The sequence below is a fragment of the Dromaius novaehollandiae genome, chromosome 15, assembly GCF_036370855.1.
Source record: "Dromaius novaehollandiae isolate bDroNov1 chromosome 15, bDroNov1.hap1, whole genome shotgun sequence".
Classification (NCBI taxonomy): domain Eukaryota; kingdom Metazoa; phylum Chordata; class Aves; order Casuariiformes; family Dromaiidae; genus Dromaius; species Dromaius novaehollandiae.
The window spans coordinates 9,378,533-9,405,648 of record NC_088112.1 but is presented as its reverse complement, the minus strand read 5'-3'; the positions used below and the strand labels follow the sequence as shown (position 1 = coordinate 9,405,648).

General features: G+C 38.0%; 1 protein-coding gene and 1 long non-coding RNA gene across 4 annotated transcripts in view; both read right to left on the bottom strand.

The window, feature by feature from the left end:
* Positions 1–27,116, bottom strand: part of GABRB2 (gamma-aminobutyric acid type A receptor subunit beta2) — a 179,693-nt gene that overhangs the window by 55,475 nt on the left and 97,102 nt on the right. For all 3 annotated transcript variants that reach the window (XM_026117557.2, XM_026117542.2, XM_064520854.1), the window contains one exon: positions 25,443–25,525. In XM_026117557.2, coding sequence (XP_025973342.1) covers positions 25,443–25,525 — 83 coding nt within the window. The remainder of the gene's footprint in view (positions 1–25,442; positions 25,526–27,116) is intronic.
* Positions 11,444–12,331, bottom strand: LOC135330017 (uncharacterized). The gene is made up of 2 exons (XR_010391725.1): positions 11,945–12,331; positions 11,444–11,861 (listed from the first exon to the last, which is right to left on the bottom strand). It is a non-coding gene; the product is annotated as an uncharacterized LOC135330017 (long non-coding RNA).

Sequence of the window (27,116 nt, the reverse complement as noted above, 5' to 3'; positions counted from 1 at the left end):
GAAGACTAGAAACTCACTGCAACTCAAACATTTTTTCACATGATAGTATTTCCACAAAACCAAGTGGTACTGTAGCCACAGTTGCCACACAAACTGTCGTGCATTGAAATAATTCAGGATTTTTCTTTGGAGTTACAGATGAAGCTTTTTAAATTCCAGTTCCACTGGAAAAGGGTTTATTCCTATTACTCCTGTATGAGATCTTTCCCTCAGAGCCTCCTCTGAACAAAGCTTTTTCTTCCAGTTCAGTTAGCCAAAGCCATGGTTATACTGCATTTCTACCACCCCTCCTTGCTGGGCTCCCACTCTAATGCCCACAGCAGCACCCCACAGAAACCGCCCCACAGCAGCTCCACAGATTTGCAGGCAGCAGGCTGTCAGCCTTCAGCATACTTTAAACTAGATGCATCATTTCTCTTTTCATAAAGATGTACAGAAGGAGGAAGTCAGTCATGGTACCAACGTAACGACTGCTTTGAGTAAAACTCATTCTTTGCATTGTTCTAAAAACACTAACTTTCCTTATCCTAATAAATTAACAAGAAAAGACATCTCTCTTGCAATCATGTTACATAAACATCTCACCAATAGAGATATATCATTAGATTATATTTTAAGCTCCCATATGTCACTAGAATTCATGTTGAAACAACCTTACAATGCAATCTTTATGGCAGATTTTTGTGGATTAACCAGTTTCCAGTTTTCTCTGACATTTTGTTAAAACTTTAATACTCTAAGCATTGGTATTTGACATGCTTTCCGCCACTACTTCTGCCAAGCACCAGCATATGTTACAAAACAGAAAATGATGCCCTTTGATTTTGGACTTTTAGCAAGGAAGAAATTTTGCACAGATACTGCATATTGTTTTAAAAGCACTCAAGTGAATAATACTTTCTTTTATGCACATATCACTTTGTTTCCACATGTTTTGTTAGCTTTATAAGAAGCTGTTCAGACAGAATATTCAGAGAACGTGAAGCTTATCTGCTGTTTAAATATGCCATCACTGCCTTTCCCTGTCATAACAGAAACCTAGTAAGGTTAATCAAATGTTACACAGGAAAGATAAATATTACATCTAAGGAGCAGGACGGAGTGCAGTGCATCAGCAGAGATAGACAGAACTATGACATTTGAGGAGAGAAAATGGACAGCCTCTTCCCACTCACTGGGCATAGAGCATAGATCACACACTACACAAGTGCACTGGCAGGGGAGGTCCTTGCTACATCCACATTTGAAGAAATATTATTCTGTCTTCTAGCCTATAACATTGAAGGCTGAAGTTGTTCCTGCAAAATCTTAAGTTAAAAGAGGTCACTCTCAGATTGCAAATGATGGACAATGAGAAGCCATGCAGAATGCAGAATCCTAACTAGATTTCTGTTTTATTCCCTGCATGTTCATCTAAGAAATCCCAGAAATACTTGCTGCAAAATGGCACCATCAAATGCCGCGGCGTGGCCAACCCTGCAGGTTGTCCCTGCCAAGTCCTCCCTGTGCAGCGAAGTGGAACCGCGACCTCCCACGCCTCCTTCAGGACACAGACACCAGCCATAACTAGTACCTCACTGTGCCCCCGCAAAAGACACTGCAAAACTGTAATACCAGAAGAAACTAAAGGAAGGTAAGAGGAAAAAAACTCCACCGATTTCCAGGGCAAGACACTGGAAGCAAGACAGCATCAACAGAAATATATTAGTTCCTAAGCAGCAACACAGAACATTGCCCATTTCTTGAGCACCACAAAGCCAGGAATACTGACAAACAGGAATAGCTCAAAACCCAGCAATGCTACTTCCAGAGAACATTAAACAACAGCCTTCAATCAAGTTCACACTTTCCTGGACTATAATATCATATGTCTCTATAGGAGTTTCCTTCCACTGTCAGAATAAACACAGCCAAGGAATAAAAGACACTCGGAGTTCAAAAGCCATCTGGACGCATTCCTGGGCAACGTGCTCTAGGTGACCCTGCCTGAGCAGGCGGGTTGGACTAGATGATCTCCAGAGGTCCCTTCCAACCTCAACCATTCTATGATTCTGTGATACTGAAGCCAGATCATGTCCTCAGGTAGTCATTTTTCTTCAGAAAAAAATATACTGGTATCCTTCTTTCGAGCTATTTTCATAGCATAAAAATTACATGCACAAGGTAATTCAGACATAATACCCCTTTCCAGGGCTATTCCAGAGGAGGATCCAATAAAAATTTACAAAGTCAGATCCTATAAAAGCTCAATGTATTCTACATTTATAAACATCAATAAACACACTTGTTATGCATAATGAAATACTGCCCAGCATGGACACCAATAAACTATTTATCGTTTACTGGTCCTTGCATGCATCTCAGGGGGAAACACGTGCCATCACATGCAGAAAGTGTAGAACACCTTGTACCAGAAAACAAATCAAAACCACTTACTCTTTTGAGATCTGAAAAGGCAGGAGAGAAGAGAAAGCAGGCAACACTAGAGGTTAGTCCCAGAGATGTTTACTGTAGCTCTGCTTCAGAGTGGTAGGAGGAAAAGGCAAATTTAGTCTTAGTCTTGAACTGTTAGTCAAGCATTGTGTGTGGTTTTAATGAACTGCTTATGAAAGGATGCACCAGCATGAAATTATCAGGTGGCCATTTATGCAATAACTATGCATCTGCAGTGTTAGGAGGAATTGTATCTCCACAAGTCCTGTCAAACAGTTTTTCACATGTTGTGAAAGACTTCCTACGGTTGGTGATAGAGCCACAGAGCCACAGTCTATCCCAGAGTCTCACTACAGTTATCATTATACTTCCCCGTCCCCACCAGGTTCAGTTTGAACTTCTACTGCTGGCTACCATTTAGGATCATACTTTCTATACAACCTAACATCATAGAAAACAGATTATTTCCCTGCTCTTTGAAGTACCTTTTGTGTATTTGAAGATTCATCCTCTCTTTTCCTTATATTCCTCTTCTCTTACCAGAACAATCCCCACTCAATCTTTCTTCATAAATGATATTTTCCAGACCCCAGATTAACTTCACTGCTATCCCCTACACACTCTTTAATCAACACAAGTCTTTCTTGAGGTGCAGCCCTGGAAGGACATAGCCTATCTGTTGTATCCTTACTACTACTGAATAGAGCGGAAAGATTACTTCAGTTATTTTACAAATAGTGACTCCATTTATAAATCCTGATGTCAGGCTTGCCGTTTTCACAACAGGCTGAAAAGCAGTCAGGGTCACGTTGCAGTCCATGATATCTCCCCAGGATTTGTCCCCCCTCCGCCAAGGACTGCCATCTAGCTAGCTATTTCCCAATTCTTAGGTGCAATCTTAGGTGTAAAATCTGGAATCCCACTTTTTTCAGGGCAGCTCTCCAGCTAGCTAAGATCCTTTAAAACCTAATTTTGCCCTTCAAGCTGCTCAAAGATTAAGGCAAGTTCAGTCACTTTCAGATCATCAATGAAAATACTGAAGATGGACTTGATTCAAAACTGAGTCCTTTCAATAAATTTAATAATCACATTCTTAGTATCATTTTCCAAATGTGGTTTTCATCTAATCTGTTTCCCCACCTTGTTTGTCAGACCATTATTTAAGACAATGTTAGAAACCTTATTAATGTCAAAATATAGGACATCTATTGCTTCCAGCAAAGTACTCTGCTGTTCATAAAAGGTCCAGGCATCACCACATGGGATCCTCTGATAAAAAGGAATGTTAGGCTCAAAATGGAAAGATAGTCATACAAATATTTCATGTCTGCAATGTTTTAAAAAAAGATACAGTCGAGTAGAGCTTTAAAAATAATATTTTGGCAAATCATTTTGTTGCTCATTTAAAAACATTAACATTTCCAACTCGTACTGTGACTGCCTAGAGGTGATTTTTCTCCGGAGACTGCATCTAGCGGTGCCATGGTGCTGGCAGGGGCCTCGAGGGCTCCTCAGTGTGGCAGCAGAGGGTGCAAGGTCCCAGTGTGCTGCCAGCTTTGCAAATACTCTGGCACATGTACTATTAAAGAAGTTTTGGAATAAGGAGAGCAATCCCTTGTTGACAGCTCCAACACAAGCAACTCGGGAAACAAATAATCATAGGTTCAGCAGGAAATCATCAGCAGTCAGACAGATTACACTCCCCATAATGTAGCAGGGTAGAGACACAGACTACACAACCCTTCACATTTCTAGTATCACTGAGCAGGATATATTGCTAAAGGCAGTAAGGAAAGACTGAGAATATACAGAATATCTACAGAATCCATAGAAATATCTGAGTGGGGAACATCTTATTAATCTACCTAGGAGATACACAGAGAGAAGTATATGTATGCATTATTTCTACAAATGAAAATAGTGACAGAAAACAAGATAGAAAAAGACAAGGATGATCAAAAATCCAAATGGTCTAGAATCACTTTTACAAGCAAAAAAGGCAGCTTGCCAATTTTCTGTAGGCAAACTTGCTTTGAGGAAAATATCCAGAAGTTTCAGCTCTGTTCAAGTATACGGACATACTTCGCAAGGCATTTAATATGTCTGGAGTGATGGCATAGATCACTGTAAGGAACTAAAGGAATCACCGTGTCCAAAAATGACATGGGAAGATGCGAGTAATGAATCAGCTTGGTTTACAATAGATGGATAATACCAGCTTAGCTGGTGCTAGCCTGCCATGCTGCCGTTTTAGGTTTTACTACCACATTGTTAGGTTGTCAGTCCTCAAAAACGTGTGTGGAGCTTTGCAAGAATCCAGACTTTTTAAGAATGGCTGGAGTTTTATAGACACATGCAAGACTTGTATGATTGCTAAGAGGCCGATGATTACCCCAGCTGTTAAGGGATAGCCTTTTATCTAAGAAAACATAATGGTCAAATCAGGTGTTTCCCCTTGTTAGTAGATTGGGGATTAATAAATGTGGGCAAATAAAGATTTAATGAAGATATTGAAGATGGACTTGATTCAAAACTGAGTCCTTTCAGTAAATTTAATAATCGCATTCTTAGTATCATTTTCCAAATGTGGTTTTCATCTAATCTGTTTCCCCACCTTGTTTATCAGACCATTATTTAAGACAATGTTAGAAACCTTATTTATGTTAAAGTATAGGACATATAAATAAATAAATATAAATCAATAAATAAAAATAAAGAATGTGGGCAAAAACTTTATTCTTGGCAAATCTGAGGTTCTAAGGTTGGCACTTTAGCAATACTTGAACAGGAGAAATGGAGGAATTCGGACTGCCATGTAAAAGGAATGAGAAAGAAACTAGAAATAAAAAAGTGAATGTGGGACCAGGGGGAACAACAACAAGACAGCAGAGGGAAACTCGATAAGATCCTAAAAGGTGCGTTTGCTGCCTCTAAAGAGCATAGCAACAAGCCTTATGTGTATGAAAAAAGGCAGATAGGAAGAAATGAAGTTCCTCATTGTCATAAAAAAAAGCATGACAGAGAGCTGCTGATACAGGACTCTCTTCTCTCATTCACCCAATCTGCCTCATTCCTCCTTCTCCAAGTATACCAAAGAAGAGGAAACAGAAAACTTGTATTTTAAATTCAGCAGAAAAAAAATACATTTTATAAAAATTATCATCTTACATTTGATTCTGACAACCTGAAAATTCACATCATCAACCATTCATAACCTTTGAACTGATTGGGCTAGTCTTTAGGAGGATAATTGTTTTTTCTTCAAGTTCCGAAAAAAGAATACTTTGGAAGAAACACCCTCAATGAGGACACCTTTCCTTTCTTAAAATATCCTCAAAGTTACAGAACTTTCTTTTTTTTCCATTCTTTACTATCATCCATTTTCAGAAAAGTCCTATAGAACATACAAATAGGAGAAAAATGGAATGAACAATAACCCTGTTCTATAAATGAAATATTCAGCTATTAGCAAGATATATAGAAGCACAAGCATGCTTTCATAAGCCAGCTTATCTACCCTTGCAAGCCAGAAATTTCTGTGAAATTTCCTTAACAGGTGGAAACACAACAGTATGTAACTGAGCTGCAGACACCCAGTAAATAACACCCAGTAATTTCCTCACAAAAAACAGTTATGCAAAAGACAGCTGAAATTATATTTAAATGTGTTCAACTACACCATCACATTTATTCTGAAAAACAGACAAAATAGTTTGATAAATTAATATTTTTGCTTTTCTTTCCTTAATTGTAATGGAGTACGGTTCAACGCAGCTATGCTAATCAATTTGGAAAAGTCAGTTTTAAAACCCCATGAAGGATTTCATGTTGTGTATATGGAGGCACCGATGGGTGCCAAAAGGTAGGAGAATACTCATATAGTCACTGGAGGCGGGTCCTGCTGAGCACCAAAAAAAAATCAAAAAAAAAAAACCCAAAAAAATCAAAAAAAAAATACCAAAGCACCAAAACCTGGCCTCTGCAGAAGGCAGTTCAAAGAAGAGAGACTAACCTCCCAAATAATGCATCTAATATTAACCATCAAACTCAGTAGACTGGCTTCTTCAATGAGAAGTTTGAATGACAATACTCTCCCATTCTTATGCAATTATTTGGAAAATAGAAACACACTTAAAGATTTTAAGTATCATCACCTATCATCAATAATAGGTATAATGAGAGACTAGCAACACGGTTCAGAAGAGAGGTGTGCACAATTTCAGATCATGCGTTCCAGCTGTGAGAACACTGTCTTCAGATGAGAATCTCCCTTCTTACACAGCCCTCTTTAAATGGTAAGAGCTTTCAATCACCATTTATTGGGGTCAGATTTTAATGACAGATAAGGACTCTGCATCTCCTGGTATCTCACCAGAGCCATTGACTCCTCCACCTGCATTGACTGAGAAACGACACTAGCATCAGCCATCCCCATCACAAGTAAAATCAGAACTTTAAAGTTCCATGTACGCTGCAGGATGTGTTGTAAAAAACAACACTGAATTCCTGTTCGATACGCCTTTTTGCGGAGAGCTGCAATGCAGTGGACAGATACTGAAATAACAAAAGGACTGAAAACAGTCCAGGTTAAAGTACGCAGAGCTCCACATCAGCTCACCTGCCCTCCTTCTTTGACTCTGTGAAAATGGATGCACTATCTGCTAATTATCTTTCTCTGTGCAACTGAATCTGCTATTTTGCTCAGACATTTTTTACAGCATATTGAATACTTTGATATTTTTATCATGATCGGAAAAATAATTTAGATAAGGAAAGATCTAACTAAAAGGCTTGCCTGCTCATCATCAGCATAATTATTTAATGCTTACATTTATCCTTCCTTTGGAAGCTGTTTGTAATCTATTCAAAATAACTCACCAGGGATGACAGTGCTTGACCTGATAGCCGAGCTTACTTCTTGGAAGGTCAAACACTCATGGAATAGCCAATATTCATACGCAAATTAGGAAATGTGGCAAATATATCTACATGTGCCATAGCAGAATGTAGGCCTTTAAGAACAATGCTTAAAACAAGGTATTATCTCTTTTTAACAGACTGAGTTCATTTTTGGCTGGTCAAAGGGCCTCATGTGTTAAATCATGATCATGTGGAACCAACAATGCTGTATTTTCAGTCCCAGCTGGAGTCTCCCCAGTGAGCTTTACTCTACCTTCTGGCTAAAATACTTCCCGCAATCAGCCAAATCCCTGTAGGGGAAAAAGATTTAAAAAACAAGCAGCTGCTCTAGGTTGCCTAAATCACTGTATTTAAAGAAAACATGCTACATTCGAAAACACTGTATTCTCCCAGTAAGAACACATAATATCACAGAATTATGTTGTTTCTACATAACCCGAGATCCTTCTCATCTCTCAAATGACCATCTTAATATCACAGTTATAATTCAAGATGATGCTTTCCTATTCCAAAAAGGAAAACCTACAGAAGCGGTCACAGGAGCTTGACTCCACAGGAGATGATAGCTTAAACAGGGAAGATAACTACATTAACCCTTTCAGGAAAGTTCTTCCTCTGACAATAGCAAATTTTATACCTAGAAAAAAGTACAGGACTCTCTATAAGCAGAGACAGAAAAGCTGTTTATTATACAGCATTGTTCTATTAGATGGTATTTCACAACTACAGCTGTAGAAGAGAACACCACTTTTTTTAGCTTTATCAAAGCAAGACTAAGGTAAGTATTTACTGTATCTAAATACGTGCTTTTCAGCATAATCCTCATACTCATTCCCTCTGTAAACCAGTGAGTTTGATACTGATAACCAGTCACGTGCTGAAAAACAGTGATCAAAAGAAAGACTCCAGTCTGCTCTATCTAGTCAAGAGAGCTAGAGAGCAGGCGTTTTCCCTTAAAGAACTCGGATCACCACCTCTGAAAGCAGCACTTGGCCTGAATAAGGAGAAATCTCACCATAAATTCCAGCATGTTCTAGTCAGCCCATGGCAAGAGTAACAGTTACTGCTCTAGTCCTCAAATCTTTTTCAAACATAGACCAAGATCAGTTCGTGCTAAAGGTAGAAAACCCTTACTAATAAAGAATAAACTAAAACTAATAGGAGAGAAACTCTGCCTGCCTTATGTTCACAACCGGATTTGAAAAAACACCAGACTGGAATCACCTAGGAGAATACAGCTGGCCAACCCCTGAGGAGATCCTCAAGTCCTGCTATGCAACGGAAGTGTCTATATCCTGTGAATCTCGTTACCATCCTCTCAAACTAACGGAGAATATTCAGATTAAATAAATGTTTTTGCCATGCTGGAGTCTATGACAAAACACACAGCCACCTCATGTGCCCAGAAAAATCTCTCTCTTGAGATATTTAATACTGAGCTAACTTGCTTTTTGCTTTAAGCATGCTGATTTGGAGGGGTATTATAGCTGATTTCTTCTGCTTCTAAGACAAAATGCCAAATGAGTAAGGTGTCTCAAAAGCTGTCTGATATATATCTTGTCTTAGCACCCTACCTTGGGAACACTGGGTTCAGAGCCCCCACACAATATTTTACTTTCAGTATTAGTCTGTGATCCAAACTTGTTTCTGCTGAGTGACAGCTGTAAAAGAGACAAAATTTATACTGCTGTTCCCATAGGTGCAAGAGTCCGTTCCTACCCACTGCCACATAATTCACACTGTTGAATCAAACTGCTCACCCTGTCATTGAAACTACCAAGGCATCTGTAAAAGTGAGTGAATCTAGGTGAAACGGGAATAATCATAAATCTAGGACAGAAGTAGCTCAGTTTTTGTCCGTATATTAATGTGTTCTGATGGATATTTTAAATCAGTAGGCAGAGAGCAATAAATATTCACAATTCAAAAACCTAATGCCTTGGACCATAGTATTTGAAGATTTTATCTAGTTAACATACTCATGGTGCTAGCATTCTTGTCTCCTTTTTAAATGGGAGAAAAAGGGAAATAAAGACTCCTTGCTGATGCTGATGAATCTACATGTTTCTGGACTCTACCTTGTTAGTCAATTTTTCCTCTAAAGAACAGTGGGAGGAAAATGAATTGAGAATAAATTCAATTCCATTTCATTCTGTGAGTACCACTGTAAAATTTAACATAATTTAACAGGCATCTACAGCTTTTTTCCTACAATGGTACATGTATACAGTCACTCATATTTCAAGGTATTAAAAAGTTATTTAGATAAAGCTAAAATCTTGATCTCACTATTTTTTTAAAATAGACTTTATTTAGTGAGATGCTCCCTTTCTATGTAGCATAGAACACAGTTTAAACTAAAACCAGTATCAGGTTGTTTTAAATAAAAATGCTTTGGGGAATACTTTTTATGCATCACATTGATTTTTCAGAGAATCTGAGTAGCACTATAATCTTGTTCTCACTAAAATCAGTTGGTAATATATCATTTATTTGTTTGCCATAACAGGATATCTCAAAGTACTTTTGAGCATTGCATCTGTAAAAGTCCCTCTCTGCTCTTTTGTCAGATGAATTCTTTGCTTTGCTTTACTGTGGAATGCTGTAGATCTGTCATGTTCTGCAAATACTTTTCAGATGTCTCTTAAAAAGCTAGAATCCTAAATAAAATGTCAAGTTTTTAAAATATTGAACAAATCTGCTAAAATTCTTTTCCTTCCCCCTGAAAAACTCAACTAACCAACCTTGCCAACATACTTGGCATACAGGTACATCAATCTAAGTGACTGTGTTCTTCTGTACATTCAACAGCAAATAGTCTAAATAAAAACAGAAGTCTTAACATTTGTAAACACTGTCTATGCCTACAAGGAGATAATTTTCAAAAGCTGAGCTAGGGCTTATCTGAGCAGGGGATCAAGTGTCACAAATTTTTGCTTGAACAATACGGTACATTGAAACAATTCAAACAATTCTGAAGTGTCAATCCAATTCCTCTCTGTTGCCTTCTATCTCCCCAGTAAATTGCTGACAGGCCTTACTGATGGCCTTTTAAAAGTGGAAGAGATCATATGCAAAATATTTTAAAATAACAAGCCCTTAATTTAATTACAGTTTGCAACATTAGGAAAGATTACTGCAGGTGATCAGTGTTACTGCTATTTGCAAATACTCCACCTTGAGGCTATACTGTACCAGTCCTGCAGAGTGAGTGGTGGAAAAATGAGAAAGATAATTTGCTTACGGATACTTTAAACCCAGAGTCAGTGAAAAATGGAATGGCAGCAGAGATCTGCTGACTTTCACATGGACACAAGACAGTCAAAAGACAGCCTTGCTCAGAAATGGCTGGGGTAAGCAGTAGATAAAGCACCCTACCCCAGTTTTGAACTGCGATTCAGTATTCCCGGAAGGCGAAAGCACAAGTTTTAACCATGCTGGAGGGCCTCCTGTAAAAGCAAGACATATTAAGGTACTTTCCAAAGTTGAAGAATAGATTAAGATGCCTCTTCATATATGGCCATTAATAACATGAAAAACATCGTTAATAACAACTGCACCAATGTATTTACAATTTGTTGTTTGGTAAAAACTAAGGTCATACCATTTGTAAGAGGCACAATAACCTAATCTATCAAATATCTTTTATATATTCCTTAAGATCAAAAACAAGTTGGCATCTAACAACAGAACAGTGTGGCCCCGAGTACAGCTTCCAGGCCAAAGAAGAACTAGTACATACGCAAGTGTGTGCAAATAGGAGCACACTGTTCATTTGTGAAAAGACAGAACTTGGAAAAAAAAGGTGACTGGAAGTCTGTAAAGGCATCACCCAGCAGCAGAAATGGACAGGCACGTGCACAGTACAGATGCCACTTGTATCTGCACCACGTCCAAGATCTCCCAACCAAAATAAAAAGACCATTTTTTGGTTAGTACATAGGGACCACTAGGTGCACAGAAAAACTAACTGCTAGCAATTCTATTCTTGCAGCCATCTTCTCTTAGCAGACTTGGAAGTCCCCCCCCCCCCTTTTTTTTTGTATTCATAACTCCTTTATACTCATAATGAAACACACAGATACATCAGTTAAAAACACATTTTTATTTCTTTAAGAAACCTAATGCATTTAGCAAAGACCTTGCAATTTTATAATGTAAGTTTCCCACATCCATACAGTCAATACCACAGTATTACCAGCAGCACATGAGGAGTCATTATAAAGGAAAATAGAAGGCTGTGCTGCATACAGCATGTTAGAAGGTACAATACAAATTTTGGATACACTGTGAGATAGGGGCTTTTCTGCCCTCAGAGCAAAATGTAAAACCCACTTCTTTAATGCTATCTTCCCATAATAACTGAATACAAACATAAACAAGCAAATGCTAGTTCTTTTTGGTCAGCAGAAAACAAACTTTGTTAGGAACTTAGTTAGGTTTTGCAGGAGGAAAGTATCATATATTTACCTAACAGAACCATGGGTCTTCCTGGACTTGCGGTAGTTCTGAAAGGAAGAGAATGCTCTAGTTAACACACATACACAACACCACTAAAGCTAAGTAACCCACAGGAATGTAAGGAACTTACAGTACCAATGCATTACACCTGCAACACATCCACTTCTTTATACTCATCCAGTTCCCTGCATTGTGTGTCACGACGTTCATGCTAGTTGTATGTGAAGAACGAGAAGTTTCTTGGCATAATGCCATCCCTACGACAATAATTCTGACAGAATGTGAGTCACCGATGTTACTGCTTACATGACTCACTTGAACTCTAAAAAAAAAGAAAGAAGAAAAAAGACAGAAATAGACCATACCTAAACAGAAAAGAAGGATCTACTACTGTATTTTTCCCTCCCTTTCCAGAATTTCCCCAAAACAGCAACAGAACATCTGTCAGGTAACAGGCTACAAGGGCCAGGCACTAAAAGGAAACTAGAAAATAACAGCAGAATTCACAAGCAAACTTTACTTACCAGCATTTCAGTATCACTCAGGTTGACTGTGAAACATTTGGGTACGTATCAGTCTTCCAAAAGTAAGCTGTTGAAGTGACTTGACCATTCTGGGCTGTGGTGAGAAGAAAAATTCCAGTTTTCTTGAAGAGCCCCAGATGTGCATGGATGAGCTCCCACACAGTAAGATAGGAGTGCCTGCTCTGCTTTAATAAAACTAGATCTTGTAGCAGCCTGCCATAGGTGTTAACCTTGAACAAAGCTGTGTCTGCTATTGACCACACACATTTCTGATATATATTTATTATTAATTAACAATTTCAGAAAACACAGTAACCATGGTGATTTTAGCAGGAGATTGTTGTATTAGGCCATGCAAAAAATCAAACACTTGGATAATCATCTTTCATGCATCAGCAGAAGTACCTGGATTCAGCATGGTATGTAATTCCATTCATGACAACTATAGACTATTGCTATTAGAAGATGTTACTTTCAATGTTGCATACTCTTCTCCTCTAGAGCACAGTACCTGCACACCCAAAGTGAAAAGGTGTACTGTTAGATGTATGACTGAATATTGACTTTCATCAGTTCCTTGTTCTTCTGTTATGTTACCCTGTTATTATCTAAGAATATTGCCTAGGTTGAGGTGACATCTCAAATTCTGGTGACCATGGCTACATCAATCACAAGATGAGACAAGCTCGTACAATACAGAATGTGAGCAGTGGATTGTTCTGCAGCTGAAAAGTAGAAATACAACATAGCACAAATTCCAAAGCCGTAACCTAAACAAATGCATTTCCAATATATTCCAGCAGAACTGACAATTCATATCTGGGCTCCATACACAGTAAAGCTAACTTCTACACTGTGCAGTTACAGAACTCAAGGAAATGCCTTTTAGATGAATAAATTGAGAAGCTTTCTATTGAGCCAGATGTTGTAATGAAAATTCTTATACCATTACTTGAGGGAAAATAATCCTTATTTTCAGAGTTTTTAAAACTTCACAAGATATTGAGAATGACAAGGCATACTGAAAAGCTTCAGTGTGTATGGTGGAATGCAATCTGTGCAATGGAATCCAGAGATACGAACCAGATTATACTATGTCAGGAGGACATATATGAAAAAAATCACTTTAACTCATAGATGCCTTTGTCAAATTACAGAGCTACTTATACAATACATTAATCCATTCAGAGCATTCCCGTGATATTGTTATTCAGTTACATGACTTATAACTTCCTTTTTCACTTCTACAATATAGATTGCCTGACACTTGTTATATTCTATTTTCAGACCGATAACAGTAAATCCTTAATTCATACGCAGATGCGGCAAGCTGGGATAGGATAAAACAGATAAACAGTGTGGTCACTCTTCACAATTACGATGAAACGTCTTCACTCTTAAGATAGCCAGCCACTGGAACAGGTTGCCCAAAGAGGTTTTGCAGTCTCTGTCCTTGGAGGTTTTTCAAAACTGGACTAGACAAAGCCCTGAGCAACCTGGTCTGGCCTCAGAGCTGATCCTGCTTTGAGCAGGAGGTCGGACTAGGCATCTCCTGAGGTCCCTTCTGACCTGAATTATTCAGTGAAGTATGTCTTGAAATATAGGCATATATAAATAACCTACTTGGTGACTTCCCTTTCCACACATTAAAGTCAACACTGAAAAGAATACATATAAATTGTAACCATAAGCAAAAAAAGAAAAACCAAAAAAAAACAAAAAAACTTTTATAAATACAATATAAATGCTTGAGACTATAATCTTTATGATTTTTCTCAACTACATATCCTTTTCTGTATAAACATTCTTCCACAAAACATTTTTGAGAATACTTAAGAATAATAAAAGCAGTCTTTGCATTCAGCCATGACTCAGAACAAATACACATCATGAGAAAGTATGAAATATTCTTATCTAAGAGCTAAAAGAATTTTTCACATATAGAATATTTAACTCTTGAATTATTACATAAAAAATTTTGTACAATATGTCAAACACATACACCACCCATAATATTCAATATGCATTAAGAATACTTCTAAAGCTAAAAGAATCTCCTTGTGAAGTATTCCTTTTATGACTTGCACTCAATGGCATTTTCTCACATCAATTCTAGTAGCTTTAGACTGATAGGAAATGACAACTGATTCCCCTAGCATCGCCAAAAGTTGGATAAAGCTATGACTGAATTCATTTTAAATGAACTACTGCTATCATAGGCACTACTAACTCTGAACTCTATACTACACAGATTTAAAACACAGGAAAATGGGACTGTATCCAGCAACAGAAAGCAGCTTGTGTTTGCTAGACAAAGGCAGTCTCTGAACAGTCTGAACTCCCAGTACAAAACACCATGAGCAAATGAACAAAAATAACTTTGCTTCACAAAGCACTTATCATTAGAAAGGTGCAATATATTGATTAAAGGAATAAAAAACCCATAACATTTAGTTTTATAATTGCTTCTACTAATTCAATTTCTTTGTTATTTCACCAAAGTAAAGTAATGTTTCCCAGGCTTGTTCACTTGAAAAGTCAGCCCTTTCTCCACCCAATCCTCATTTCATAATGAAATCAAAAAAAGTCTTGTTCATTCTGAGTTCTTTGTCCTCAAAAACCAATGTTTTTTTGTTAAAAGAACAGAAGTGAAACATTTTGCATTTGAGCACCAGTAAGAAAAGTAAAGGAAATTAAGAGAATAAAAAGAACTGCAGGAGAAAACAGACATTTCTATTCTTCAGCTGGGGCCACTGATCCTAATCAGGTGAATCTCACATTTGGGAGGCAAAGCTCCAATTCCTGCTCTAGGAATTGATACCAAATCAAACAGCATCAGTGGGAAGTGACCCAAGCCAGAGCGCGTGGCAGTCTGAGCACTCGGGTTCTCTCTCAAGGCGCAAGTTCAATTCTCTTCAAGGACAGCAGCAACCTGAACGAGCACTCCCACATCCCAGCTAAGTCTCTGACTGCTGCAAAAAGGGGAAAGGAGGGAACGGTGCTGTCTTCTAGTGTAGGGTATGAGCTGTCATTGGTGTTTTTGTAGTTGTTTTTAAACAGGCCAAAATTGTTTTTCAAATTTCACCTGAATCCGCAAACAGATTTTTTTTATGACCCAAACCTGCATTTTCTAGTCCTTCCCCAAAATGAGTAAGTAATACAGCACTGGCATAACCCTTTCAACTGCTCTTATCAATGGCCAAGTACAAATACAGATCAGACTGATACTACACTCAAGCAACTGCCTTCCTATTCCTAGATGTGTTTTACACACTGGTCTAAAAATAAAATTTTCTTTATTTAAATGCATGTAATCTAACTTCATGCATGAAGGACAAGTACCGTTACCCAAGAAAAATACTTCTCATTGCCAAAACATAACAATGAGTAAGAGAATATCTGAAGCTGGACACAATACTGCTTAATACTTCAATTCCAGAAGCCAATGTATCCAGATAGTTGTTTGTCCTAGTTTTTAAAATTGGGGATAAAGAGTTAACAACTATTTTTGGAGATAAAAGGCTTGACATTCTGAGTTTCTATACAGACTACTCTTGATTCTTTGCCTCCAAAAGACATCAGGAGTTGAATATAATTTGATCAATGGTTAAAAGGTGAATCAGTGGAGCATATTTAGATTTCTCACAGTGAAAGTAAATTGATACTTACTTTCTCCAAAACAGAGAGAGATGTTGCAAAAAGAAACTATTTTAGGAAACACAAGGACTGTAGAAACACATTTCGGTTCTTCTCATAATGCTTAGGAGATACAGAGATCTCAAAAGGAATGAGACACAGGCATGAGATCACTGTGAAATAATTACCATCTCAGTTGCCCTCTGAAGCGTAAGACCTGAGGTCAAGTGATTCCAGCATCTGATAAATATTGCTATTTCATAACAATTTCTTCAACATGGTAGAGCTATTTCATTTAGAAAAAGGTAATTGACTTTTTCAGTAAAACAATACTGTGGAGGATAACCCCCTTATTAGCTTTCAACTCCACTAATTTCCTGCTAAGACAATGATGTAAACAAAATTATTTTTAAAATTGGGACCTGACCTTCAGAAGCTTATCATCTCTCCTCTTACTTTGACTTACCTTCAAAAGATAACCTGATATTGAACATGTGGGCACAGTGATTTATTTCAATAATTTTTGATTTTCTTAACAGAGAAAAGGATGGTCTTCTCTCCAGAATGGAAAAGCAATTTTAACTTTTTCTCCTCTAAAAACCTATAATGTATAGGAATTATAAAATGAAGGAACATTTCTGTACATCTGTGAATGGCATGAAATACCAACTTGCAGGAAGAAAGAAAGAAACCATCAAGGATTTTCTTTTTAATTTTTACGAAAGCTTGCATATTCAAAGTCTCCAAAACAACTAGGATTGCAATCTCACTTGACCCTTAAACTCCCACTCCAAACAGGCAGTTAGATAAATGACCTAAGTCTGAATTTGTCACAGTGTCTTAGTTCTGTAATGAGTCATGGGTTGTAACTGAATTAAGCTTCTGTCAAAAAATGTAGATTCTGCCCGTTTTTTTAAAGCATAGATTAAAATATATGTGAGGTTTAAAATATATGCGAGGTTCTGTGCTCCTCACAGAAAGCCTAATAGATGCTCTCATCTCATCATAAATTGGACACATCCGAGAAAGAAAGCTCAAAAGCTTGAAGCAGACTACACACCACATACAAACACTTAAAGAACATTTCATTCCTCCACCAAAACAACCTAGTAAGTATGTGTTACCATTTGTATCTACAAGGGAGAGACGAATGCCACATACAAGATTTTTTGACAGAGGTTGGAGTAAGTGCATTATTTACAAATGGCACTGTGCTATATAGGTCATTTCATTAAGTCCTGAATAAACCTTTGTTCAGCACTAACTGTGTGATCCGAGTAAGCCACACATTACATGGAAACAAAACATCGTAGGTCAGTAATGGCTCTGCTGGTTAAAAAGGGGAAAAAGAACGGAAAAAAAAAGATTATTCTCAAATCTCACCGCACAGTCAAACATGTTAGCTGTTATCAATCTGCAAAAACCTCACAGGTGTCCATAAAAGCTGTAACATTACCCACAGCTGCCGCAACTTTTGGTTTGGAAGCACTTATTGTAACCTACTTCCCATGAAAGACCAGAATCTCCTGCTCAAAATGGTTAACAAGCTCCTTCAGAGTTGTGAGGTAGTTTACTTAACTACGAGACACACACAGAAAACTCACTAATGAGTTGAAAGACACCTAAATGCTGTGGTTCTGTCAGGAAAATGTCCGTATTTTAAGCATAAGGAAGAAATATCCTGAGGACAGTATGACATTAAAATGTCAGGGGTTCTAGAACAGCAGAGGCATGCAGCAAGAAGGCAGCTGATGAACAATAGCTGTCTACGGACAAATTAAGTAAATTTAACCATGGTTTGAGAATTAAGCATAGAATACCTTTTCTTTGTGTTTTTTTTTTATACATAGATACACAAACAATTATGTATCTATTACTTTATTTTACATATACACCTACACATTCTGTATTATAGAAAAGCATATGACAAATTAATGTACCATTAGGCCAAAACTCAAAAAGTGCTGCCACCTTAACCCAGTGATTAGAATATTGCTTTTCCACTTGCTTTATTGCCTTCTCAAAAGAATGGCTACTTACTACCAGGAACAACAGTAGACTATGTAAGATGCCATCTTGCTAGTAGGAAGACGATTGTGTGAGCACTGAGCATATTTTTTCTGCCCCTTAGGGAGATTTGTGTAGTTTCAACTGCAATTTTATCAATACTAATGATCAGGCCCAGCATTCTTCAAAGCACCAGGCAGATAGTGCAAATCTCAGGCAAGCAAGCTACTGTTTGACTTGGCAATTGCTTTCGTGCCTAAACCGAAACAGAACTTAGAAGAGCAGTGTGCATCACTGACAGACTTCATGTCCACCAAGAATTCTGCCCAAATTGCCCACTGACCCAACCAAGGCTTTAAACTGTTTTAACTACAGCACTTTTATAATAAAAATATTTCTGCTCCAAGTAGAATAATAAAAATAAGTAACAACCTCAGATCACATGCTATGCAGACCTAAGGTACATAACTGTATCTCAAATATCTTTGTCTTGTAACTCTCTTAAGTATTTCTTTCTCTCAAATGACTAGTTTACAAGGTGTTTGAAAAGAACATTAGACCTACACAAAAGTATTTGCCTGAAGCATGGAATGGTATAACTGACAGATCCTACGACTCAGTTTAGAAAAGAAAAAAAGTGAACATTTACCCTATAAAATTCACTCTGGAAACAGGACTGTGAAGTACCAGAGCCATCAGCTTTCCACCTTTCCACTTAATTGATTGTGTATAAGATTATCAGAGAAACCTTAGAACTACATGCCTTTCTCTTGGATGGCATCTTTTTATGTGATCAGAGATGCCCTCATCGATATTTAGTTCTTCCAAAACCTTTAGCAAATGAAACAGGTGCTATCTGAATATGGACCCTTTGAACTGGGCCCTTTTTGCTTCCTATTTCCCCAGTAAAAAGTAGGGTTAGGTGAAGAAAGTGCAAAGGTACCACAACTTAGACTGGTTAAAGGCAAAATGCTTTGGAAATTTTAAAATGGCTTGCATTTTGTCTATCTTTATGATCCTTATTTTCTCCACAGTCAACTGTGGAACAATTTAAAAGTGAACTTCAAGCTATGAACTTCTCTTTAGAAACCTACATTGCCTACATTGTCCAGTGCTGATCAGTAGGGATTAGATATTAATATCTTAGATTCCCTTCAAAAATTAACTTTAGGTTGCTTCAAAGCATTAAGAAGCTTGCATGGGGCTTCTGTATCACCATTTGCTCCTCTGCATACAGCACAGCTTCCTGTGTGTGTTATGAGAGCTTCCAAGATGCGCACTGTTGCAAAGACACACTGAGAAAAAGAAAACATGAGGCAGGACTTCCTTCTTGCCTGCCCATACGGTAATAGGAAAAATACGTCTTGCATGTGAGTTCTGAAGGTCTGGCTGAAGTCCCCGGAGGTGGTCCATGCTTGGTAATCAAAAACCTTGCAAACACTGTTTCACTCATACACAGCCTGTCCCCATCACGTGGACTGATGGTTAGCTGAAACTTCCTCTCTTCAGACTAGCCACGAGAGTCAGTTACTCTTTCTTCAGTCCTTACTGAATCATCCTACCTACAAAGTGAAGAGGAGTCAAGGATGTCCTATTAATTACCAGTGTGCATTACACCACTGAAATTGTACCTCTTTTCTTTCTTTTTTTTTTTAAGATATACTTGAGACAAAATTACTAAGGACAACCAAAGAATGCCATACCTGTCCCAAGGAACCCTGGCTACAAAGTGATGCTGATGAAACAGCCAGAGTGCATGAGTACAAATGGGGGATTCATTACTCTTTCTCAATGCATTTCTTTTCCTCTAAAGTGCTCTACAGGTTGAATTGCCATAGTCCAAATTAAGACATCCAAATGTACAGAAGATGCACAAGGAGGAAAAGGGGGAACTTTGGTAGTAATGTCAACTTCTACTGATAGAGGAATATTCTCCTTGCACAAGGGCCACTCTGCAAAAAAAGATTTAGCTGAAGGGACAAAGGCTTACATGATAAAATTGAGAAGTGAAGAAAAAAAGAAAAAAAAAATGAACCACTATTAAGATTCTAACCTCCAAAGGCCCAAAACTCTCATATTCAGTTTTCCAATTATTGCATACATGTCAAAAGTGACATGTTCCTGCACTAGCCTCCTCTGCTGAACGCTCCACATCCCGGGAACCAGCAGTTACTTGCCTGGCGTCAAGCACATCTGCTTCTAACCCAGACAAGTACTGCCTGGTTGGCTCTGGGAGCATTATCATTTGTCCTACGGGACCCGATTATAGCTTTGATTGATGACCAGGGCAGCCATCTGCAAAGTACTCAAGGCTTCAGCAAAAGGTATCTATGATTTTTTTCAGTGCCTTAAACATATTTGTAAAGTCACCTCCAGCACAGGAAGATGATTTCTGTTTCTCTTGGTGATGATCCTTCAGAGGATCCAATTAGGAAACATTTGATGCTGGTCTGCACAGCCACTGGGAGGAATGATGTTCTCCCTATTCTGTTCTTTCTGGCTTCTTTTCCACTCTAGACTCTGCCCTTTCTCCTGTTCAATAAGCATGAGTGGCAAGCTCCCTGCTTGCTAAGGCCTCAGACCACAGGATTTTAATAGATTTATTTTTATAGCACACCTTTAATACACTACCAAAAAAGTTTCTGAGAATATGCTTCAAAGGAGAAACTCAGTAAGTTCTTGTTTGTTCAAGAGCAACAAAGAAAATGGAAAAATACCGTCTTCAGGAGGCAGGCAGTTTCTGAATGATACCTCAGTATAGCCCATGACTCGTGAGCAATATAAATATAGCTATGCCAAACACATTATCATGAAATGAGAAAAAAAAAAGAATTGAAGTGAATTTCCATGCCTTTAGGTGTCACTATACAATTGGAATGGACAAAGGTCCAAATGTACCAGATGAATATTGAATAGCTACATTTGAAAATTATTCAGAAAATCCACACTCATTTCCCTCTTTTACGCTAGAGGACGTGCAATATGGATTTATCTATTTATTTATATAAATATGAACCAGAATTCTGCAAACTCCCTAGTACTTCTTTCTGCCTTTGAGTTCCCTCTAGTCTGATGGTTGATTAGCTATCAGATTTCTTTGAACAGTTGTAATTCTCACTTTCAAATGGAGAGGCAGGAGAGAGTGAAGAAACAAAATTGTTCTACAGCATCATCAGAAACTCAACATTTCATACAACAGTGGCAGAGGTAGGGATGAGAACAAAGAGGTATTTTACTGAGTGAAGTCAGTATTCAGCTGAAAAGGAAAGAGTTTTCTGTTGTCTGCAAGCTGGGAAAGGAAAAAAATGAAAAAGTGAATACACTGGAAAATTGATTTCCCTCTGATATTGTAATCCCACAATTTAGTATGTTGGTCAATAAAAAAGAAAGGCAGAACCAAAACTGCTCAGATCAGACCTCTCTGGAAAAGATGGCCTATAGATGTAGAAGTATCAGAGGAAAACAAACATTTGATATGTTTCTGCCCTGTAAGGCTGAGGAAAGCAAAGAATCATCACAGAGATGTAGATACCTATCTGTGAAAAAATACAGTTTCAAGTTCTCAAAATTGATGCTTTCTGAACTAATGGGGCATACTCCTCTTTTACACTTTCAGCATCTAATGTCACTAATACTATCTTCAGCTGATATTACAAAAATGCTGCCCCTTCTATTTCTTAATTGATGATACCACCTCCCTCTATTCATATTTTACCTTTAACATACAACCCTTTGTTATCATAATTTCTAATTTGCAAATTAATACAGATTTGTTCAAATCTAGATTAACTTTTATTAAATTTAATGATGGCCACAAACTTCAGCAGACACAATGACGTGAAAAAAGTGGTATAGGCAACTAACAAGAAGCCAGTCACTCTGATATCAATAACAGGAGGGGGGGAAGCAAGGAGAAAAAGGAGAAGGAATGGAAGGAGACTGGGAGAAAATTTATCATAGCTTAAATAATGCAAACAGATCTAGCTAGATGATCACTCCTTTTTTAAAATAAAGTATATGTAAACTGGACTTCATTAAAGCATTTGATATACTACCATCTTAAAAACTGACCATTAGTAAATGTGTATAAAAATGTATAGGAAATTGTACCACATTGAAAGCAGAGATCACACTCAGTATAGGGAACGATTATAAGCAAAGCTCCTCACACTCTTTCTTGGCATTAATATTCTTCTTTAATATTTGTGTGCTAATGAAATTTCTAATGAAACAAAATCTACAGGCACCTGTAAGACAGAATGATCAGAACAAATAAAGCAAGAACTGGAAAACCTTGAGGATTGTAGCAATATCAAGGACACTGATTCAGTGTGAACAGTATTATGAAATGCTAAGTCATGTTTTCTTAGGACCATGCAAAAAAATCTTATCAAAAGCTAGAGCCTCTGCTGGAGAACGAATGAGGAAGGGAAAGACCTTACTGTGTACTGGTCCAGAAAAGGTGATTATGTGTGAAAGTTATGCGGCTGTGAAGAAAGGCAAAGCAGCCTCTAGGATCAAGTCTAGAAGAAAGGGCAGGATTACTTTCATAGCATAATAGAGATTTAATCTGGGATACTATGTAGTACTAATCATTCATACTAAAGAATGATGAATTCAAACTTTAGCAGCTGCAGAAACTAGTATTAGCACGTTAAGAGAAATGGAGAATTAGCTCTTATGAGAATGCATGTGTAGTTTAATGAAGTGAAAACTATGAGAAAATATGACTGCTTTCTTTAAATATATTATGAAAGTCACAGCAGGGCTGGAGAAGACATTAAACTCAGAAACATTGTTGGAACAAGGAATGAGTATAATTTCATGCCTTCTTGGCCATGAAAACACTTGGGGTGGAATTCAGAAACCTTTTTCTAACCATCACAGAAGAAGAGCTGTGAAACAGGTATCCAATAGAATCGACATGGCAAGAAAACGAGCTAATTCTTAACATGGAGCTTAACCAGTTCAAGGGAGGGATTTTAAGACTTGAGTACCTACACCAAATGACTCAGGTGATCATTTTCAGCCTTATTTACTTTACCTATCTAAGAGGCATTTCATCTGAAGCAATTTATAAAGATTAGAGAGACTCAGGTTTTTATACATGTTACTCTATCCAGGTAAAGTGTAATATTTTCTAATGCAGCACAAAAGCATTCCAAAGCATGGTTCAAGCATCACCTCTATCCACATTCTTAAGTGGCCCTTACAACTGCAGTAATAGGCTTGCTGCATACAGTGTCCTTTTTTAAATCCATTCTGCTTTTGTGATGCTGCAACACAGACAGATCCACAAAGGAGCTCTTCTGTAAGCATCCTAACTACTAGACTAAGTTGACTCCCACCCTCTCCATGATCCAATGAATACACTACTCTTTATATCAAGTGGAAAAATAATTTCAAGAGAAGATCTCAGCACCCAGTTTTCCAGGACTGTTTCTTGCAACATAAGGCACCTGGGTTCAACTTCTACCCCAGATCAGACAAAAGGGGGATTTCAACCCAGAGGTCCCCATTCCAAGTATGAACCGAGAGCACAGGCTTTTGTTGAAAAGCAGGGATATACTTCATTTAATGTTCAGTTCTGAGGTATTTTCTGGTAATATTTCCCAGAGGGGGTTCTACAGTCATGACAGGAAGGGGAGTGTCTAGTTTGTGAATCCCAAGGAGATTGAGGCATCTCAGTAATTCACAGCTATCAGGATACAGGGGATTATGCACGTTCCCAGAGCTGAAACAGAGGAAGCCTTACTTGCGTATGCCCAAAGAATCATTGACAATTTCTTCTCAGAATTTTCTACCAAAATCCTGCCTCTACAATGTAACTAACAACAGTTTAAGGTATAAGCTAATAGAAGTCGTGGTTTGTTTGGCATAGTATTCCTCATACACACAGACATTGAATCAAGTAAATGAAAGAAAAAACATACCACCCTGCTGATACCACGCACATGCCGTATGCACAGAGATGGTAAGACTGCGTCCACTGTGTTTAAACAATTTTGGAAACAGGCAGCTTTCACGGAAAACCTTCCAGCTTTCCGCCTTACACACACAATTGTAAAAAAGACAAATTCCAGGTCCTCGCTACAGTAATGATTAGAAGACGCTGACATAGGAAGCCTAAGCCATGTTCCCAGTGAAAATCTCTCCAGACCTGAACGCAATTATGCCAGTACAGAATTCTTCTCTCATATTAGCAGCACAGTAGAGGCTGATTTTAAAAGACTGCAGTTACGAAATCCCGAATCAAATTCAATCAATATGAATTCTGTAGTCAACTGCAATAAAATGAAGATTTTACATTTATCTTTTTTCAAAGAGCAAAGTCCATAATCACATTTTCTGATTATGTATTTCAGCACAGAGCAAGGAATGAACTTTAATGATAAAGACTCAATTTGTTTACTTTACGCATGTGAATTATTCCAGGCAGAAGTGTCACAAGTATAATTGACAAGGGATTTTAGCACACATTTAAATTACACCAAAATGAATCAAACTGAAAACAAGTTTAAAGTATATACTTAAATGCTTTCTTGACTAGGAAAAAGAAGCTCAGCTGAACCACATCCCTGCTAGACTGCAGCAAAAGCTACCATCACTTTGAAGTCTAGTGTACACATTGATCAAGTGTAATTTCTTTTTAAACAGTTTTTAAAAATACACATACTTCTGTGTGTGCACCTTAAAACATGCCATTAATTTTCATTTTGCTTGCCACATTGGACGTAATAATATTCCCCAGGTGAGTTATCTACAGGTCTCCTGAAAAAGGAAACATATCTTGAAATTGCTGACACAGTGTTAATTAGAGTGTCAAGTAATGCATGCATGCAATATTGTCTTTATAAAAGTGATCATAAATTGTTTTTTTCTCTGATGTACTTAGAATTCCCTAAAGAGTTTTCAGAGAAAAGCTATATGGAATTTCAGTTCACAGCACAAATTTTATCTGTATAGAAAGCTTGGTAGAGAGATCAGCTATTAAATCAGCAAGCATGATAGACTGCATTTCATGAGCATTGAAATTTTAACTGTAGAACAGGGAATATAAAAAACCTGCAAAACACATACTGCAGAGACAAATCTAACCCTTGTCATCATTTAAAAATGGAAACAAGCAGCAGCACAGTTCAGCAGTAGAGGAGGATAAAGAACTGATAATAATCCTCACGCTCCTCACATGAACTCCAACAAGGCATTTGAATGAGACTTTTAAAGCTGAAAGTTGTCCATCAAAACACAGAATAACTTTTGCTAATCCTTGTGCCACAAATTACTAATCCTTCTGGAAAGCTATTTTTTTGCATGTGTTTACAAGGATCTAAATATCATCAGACATAAAGACAACTAGGTTAGTAGCATGTAAAAATAAATAAATAAATAAATAAGTACGGAAATAAAAAGTCTGAAGCAGTTGACCAGAGAATAAGTAGGATTTGCAGAAGTACTTACAGCTCTCAATCTCCAGCGTGCAGTTCTGCTCATCCAGCGGATATCTCCGTAGGTCCATCATACAAGCAGCTGTTGTTGTAATTCTAGGAAGGAAACACAAGAGCTTATTAATACATCTCATTCCAATCTTTGATTGCAAACAATTGAAAGAACAGAATATATTTCTACATAACTAACATTCTTGCCTATTTTTATTGAAATACTCTGTATGCTACTTATCGTAACTAGTGCTGTTCTAAGAAAGTTATGCCAGACTAGTGGGCAAGCAGACAGTTTCACCTTTATGCACCATTATCACAGTACTTACAAGCTAAACAATCATTAATCAGTTTATCCTGACAATATCGCCGCCATCAAGATAGCATTAGTTCCCCCATTTTATAGGGCAGGTGTCCCAGCCAGCAGGTAAGGCTCACAGAACGGTGGCAGAGGAAATCTAAATACACGGACTTCATATCCTGGGTTAACACCCTAATCTCTTCATGTTAAACTTAAATCTTCTTTCTTCTGTTCAATAGTACTTTGTAAATAAAGGATTATTTTAGAATTACATTAGCAAGCAAACATCTTCAGGATCTTTTTCACAAAATGACCACATTTGTGTCTCCAGATTACATGCAACCTACTAACATTAACATGTGTCAAGTGTGCCTTTTAAATGTTGAGAGAAACATTTGTGCCATCAATAAATCTTTTTCTGATAGACTTCATGGAGGAATAGCCCTGAGCTGAATATGAACCAAGACACAATGCTCAGCAGAATTTTATTAACTCTGTTCCTGTCAAATCTTTCTAACATGTAGGCAAAAATCAATCCTTAATCATCTTTTCTTTCCTGAGAGCATGCAATGTTTTATCTAACTCTGTAGTGCTTAAAAAAAAAAAAAATCACAATTTGGAATCTGCAAGCAAACAGTAGACGTAGTCTCTGCATCCTCGATGCGGGGACAGGTGTGCATTCAGCGCAGGAGCTGGGAGGTTTTTAGCCTTTCTTCCCTCCCCTCCTGGCCCCACAAAAGCCGTCCCGCTACACAGTGCTGCAGCTCGGCATCTTGCACAGTCTCATCGCAGAGCCAAGGATTTTCTCCACTCACGTACTACGCCTGCCTGTTCAGTACAGCTGACTGCATGGAGGGAATCGGCTTCCACATCAGCAAAAAAGCTTCAGCATCCCGTGACAGCGGGGTGCACGCTCTTTCTCCCGGCTGCAGGCTGGCCAAATAACTCGGCCCCAATCGCAAAGTCCGAGAGGGCGCCCAGCCAGCCAGACGGACTGCCTAGGTCACACGCGGGGGCTCAGCGCCGGGGAGGCGGGGGGGCATGACCACGCAGCTGCGGGTTTCAGGGGATTCACGAGAGACTGGGCGACCCACACAGCTCTCTTGCCAAATCCTGTCCCCCTGTAATGACGGGTAGAGTAGGCCTTTTATAGTAGATATTTAGACTGTTTAATAACTGTTAAGTAACTTATTTTATGCTCTTCTTGGATCTGACAACAAGACAGAGACAACTCTTTCACTGATGGGCCTTATTTTTCCCCCTTAAACACCTAATAAGACTTCATTAGAAGCAGAAGACTGCTTGAGAGAGGCTCAAAATTCACTCAAAATTGATTTCAGCAATCCTTTCCAGAAGGCACCTACGAACTTTGCAAACAAAGCAGCTTTCTCATTA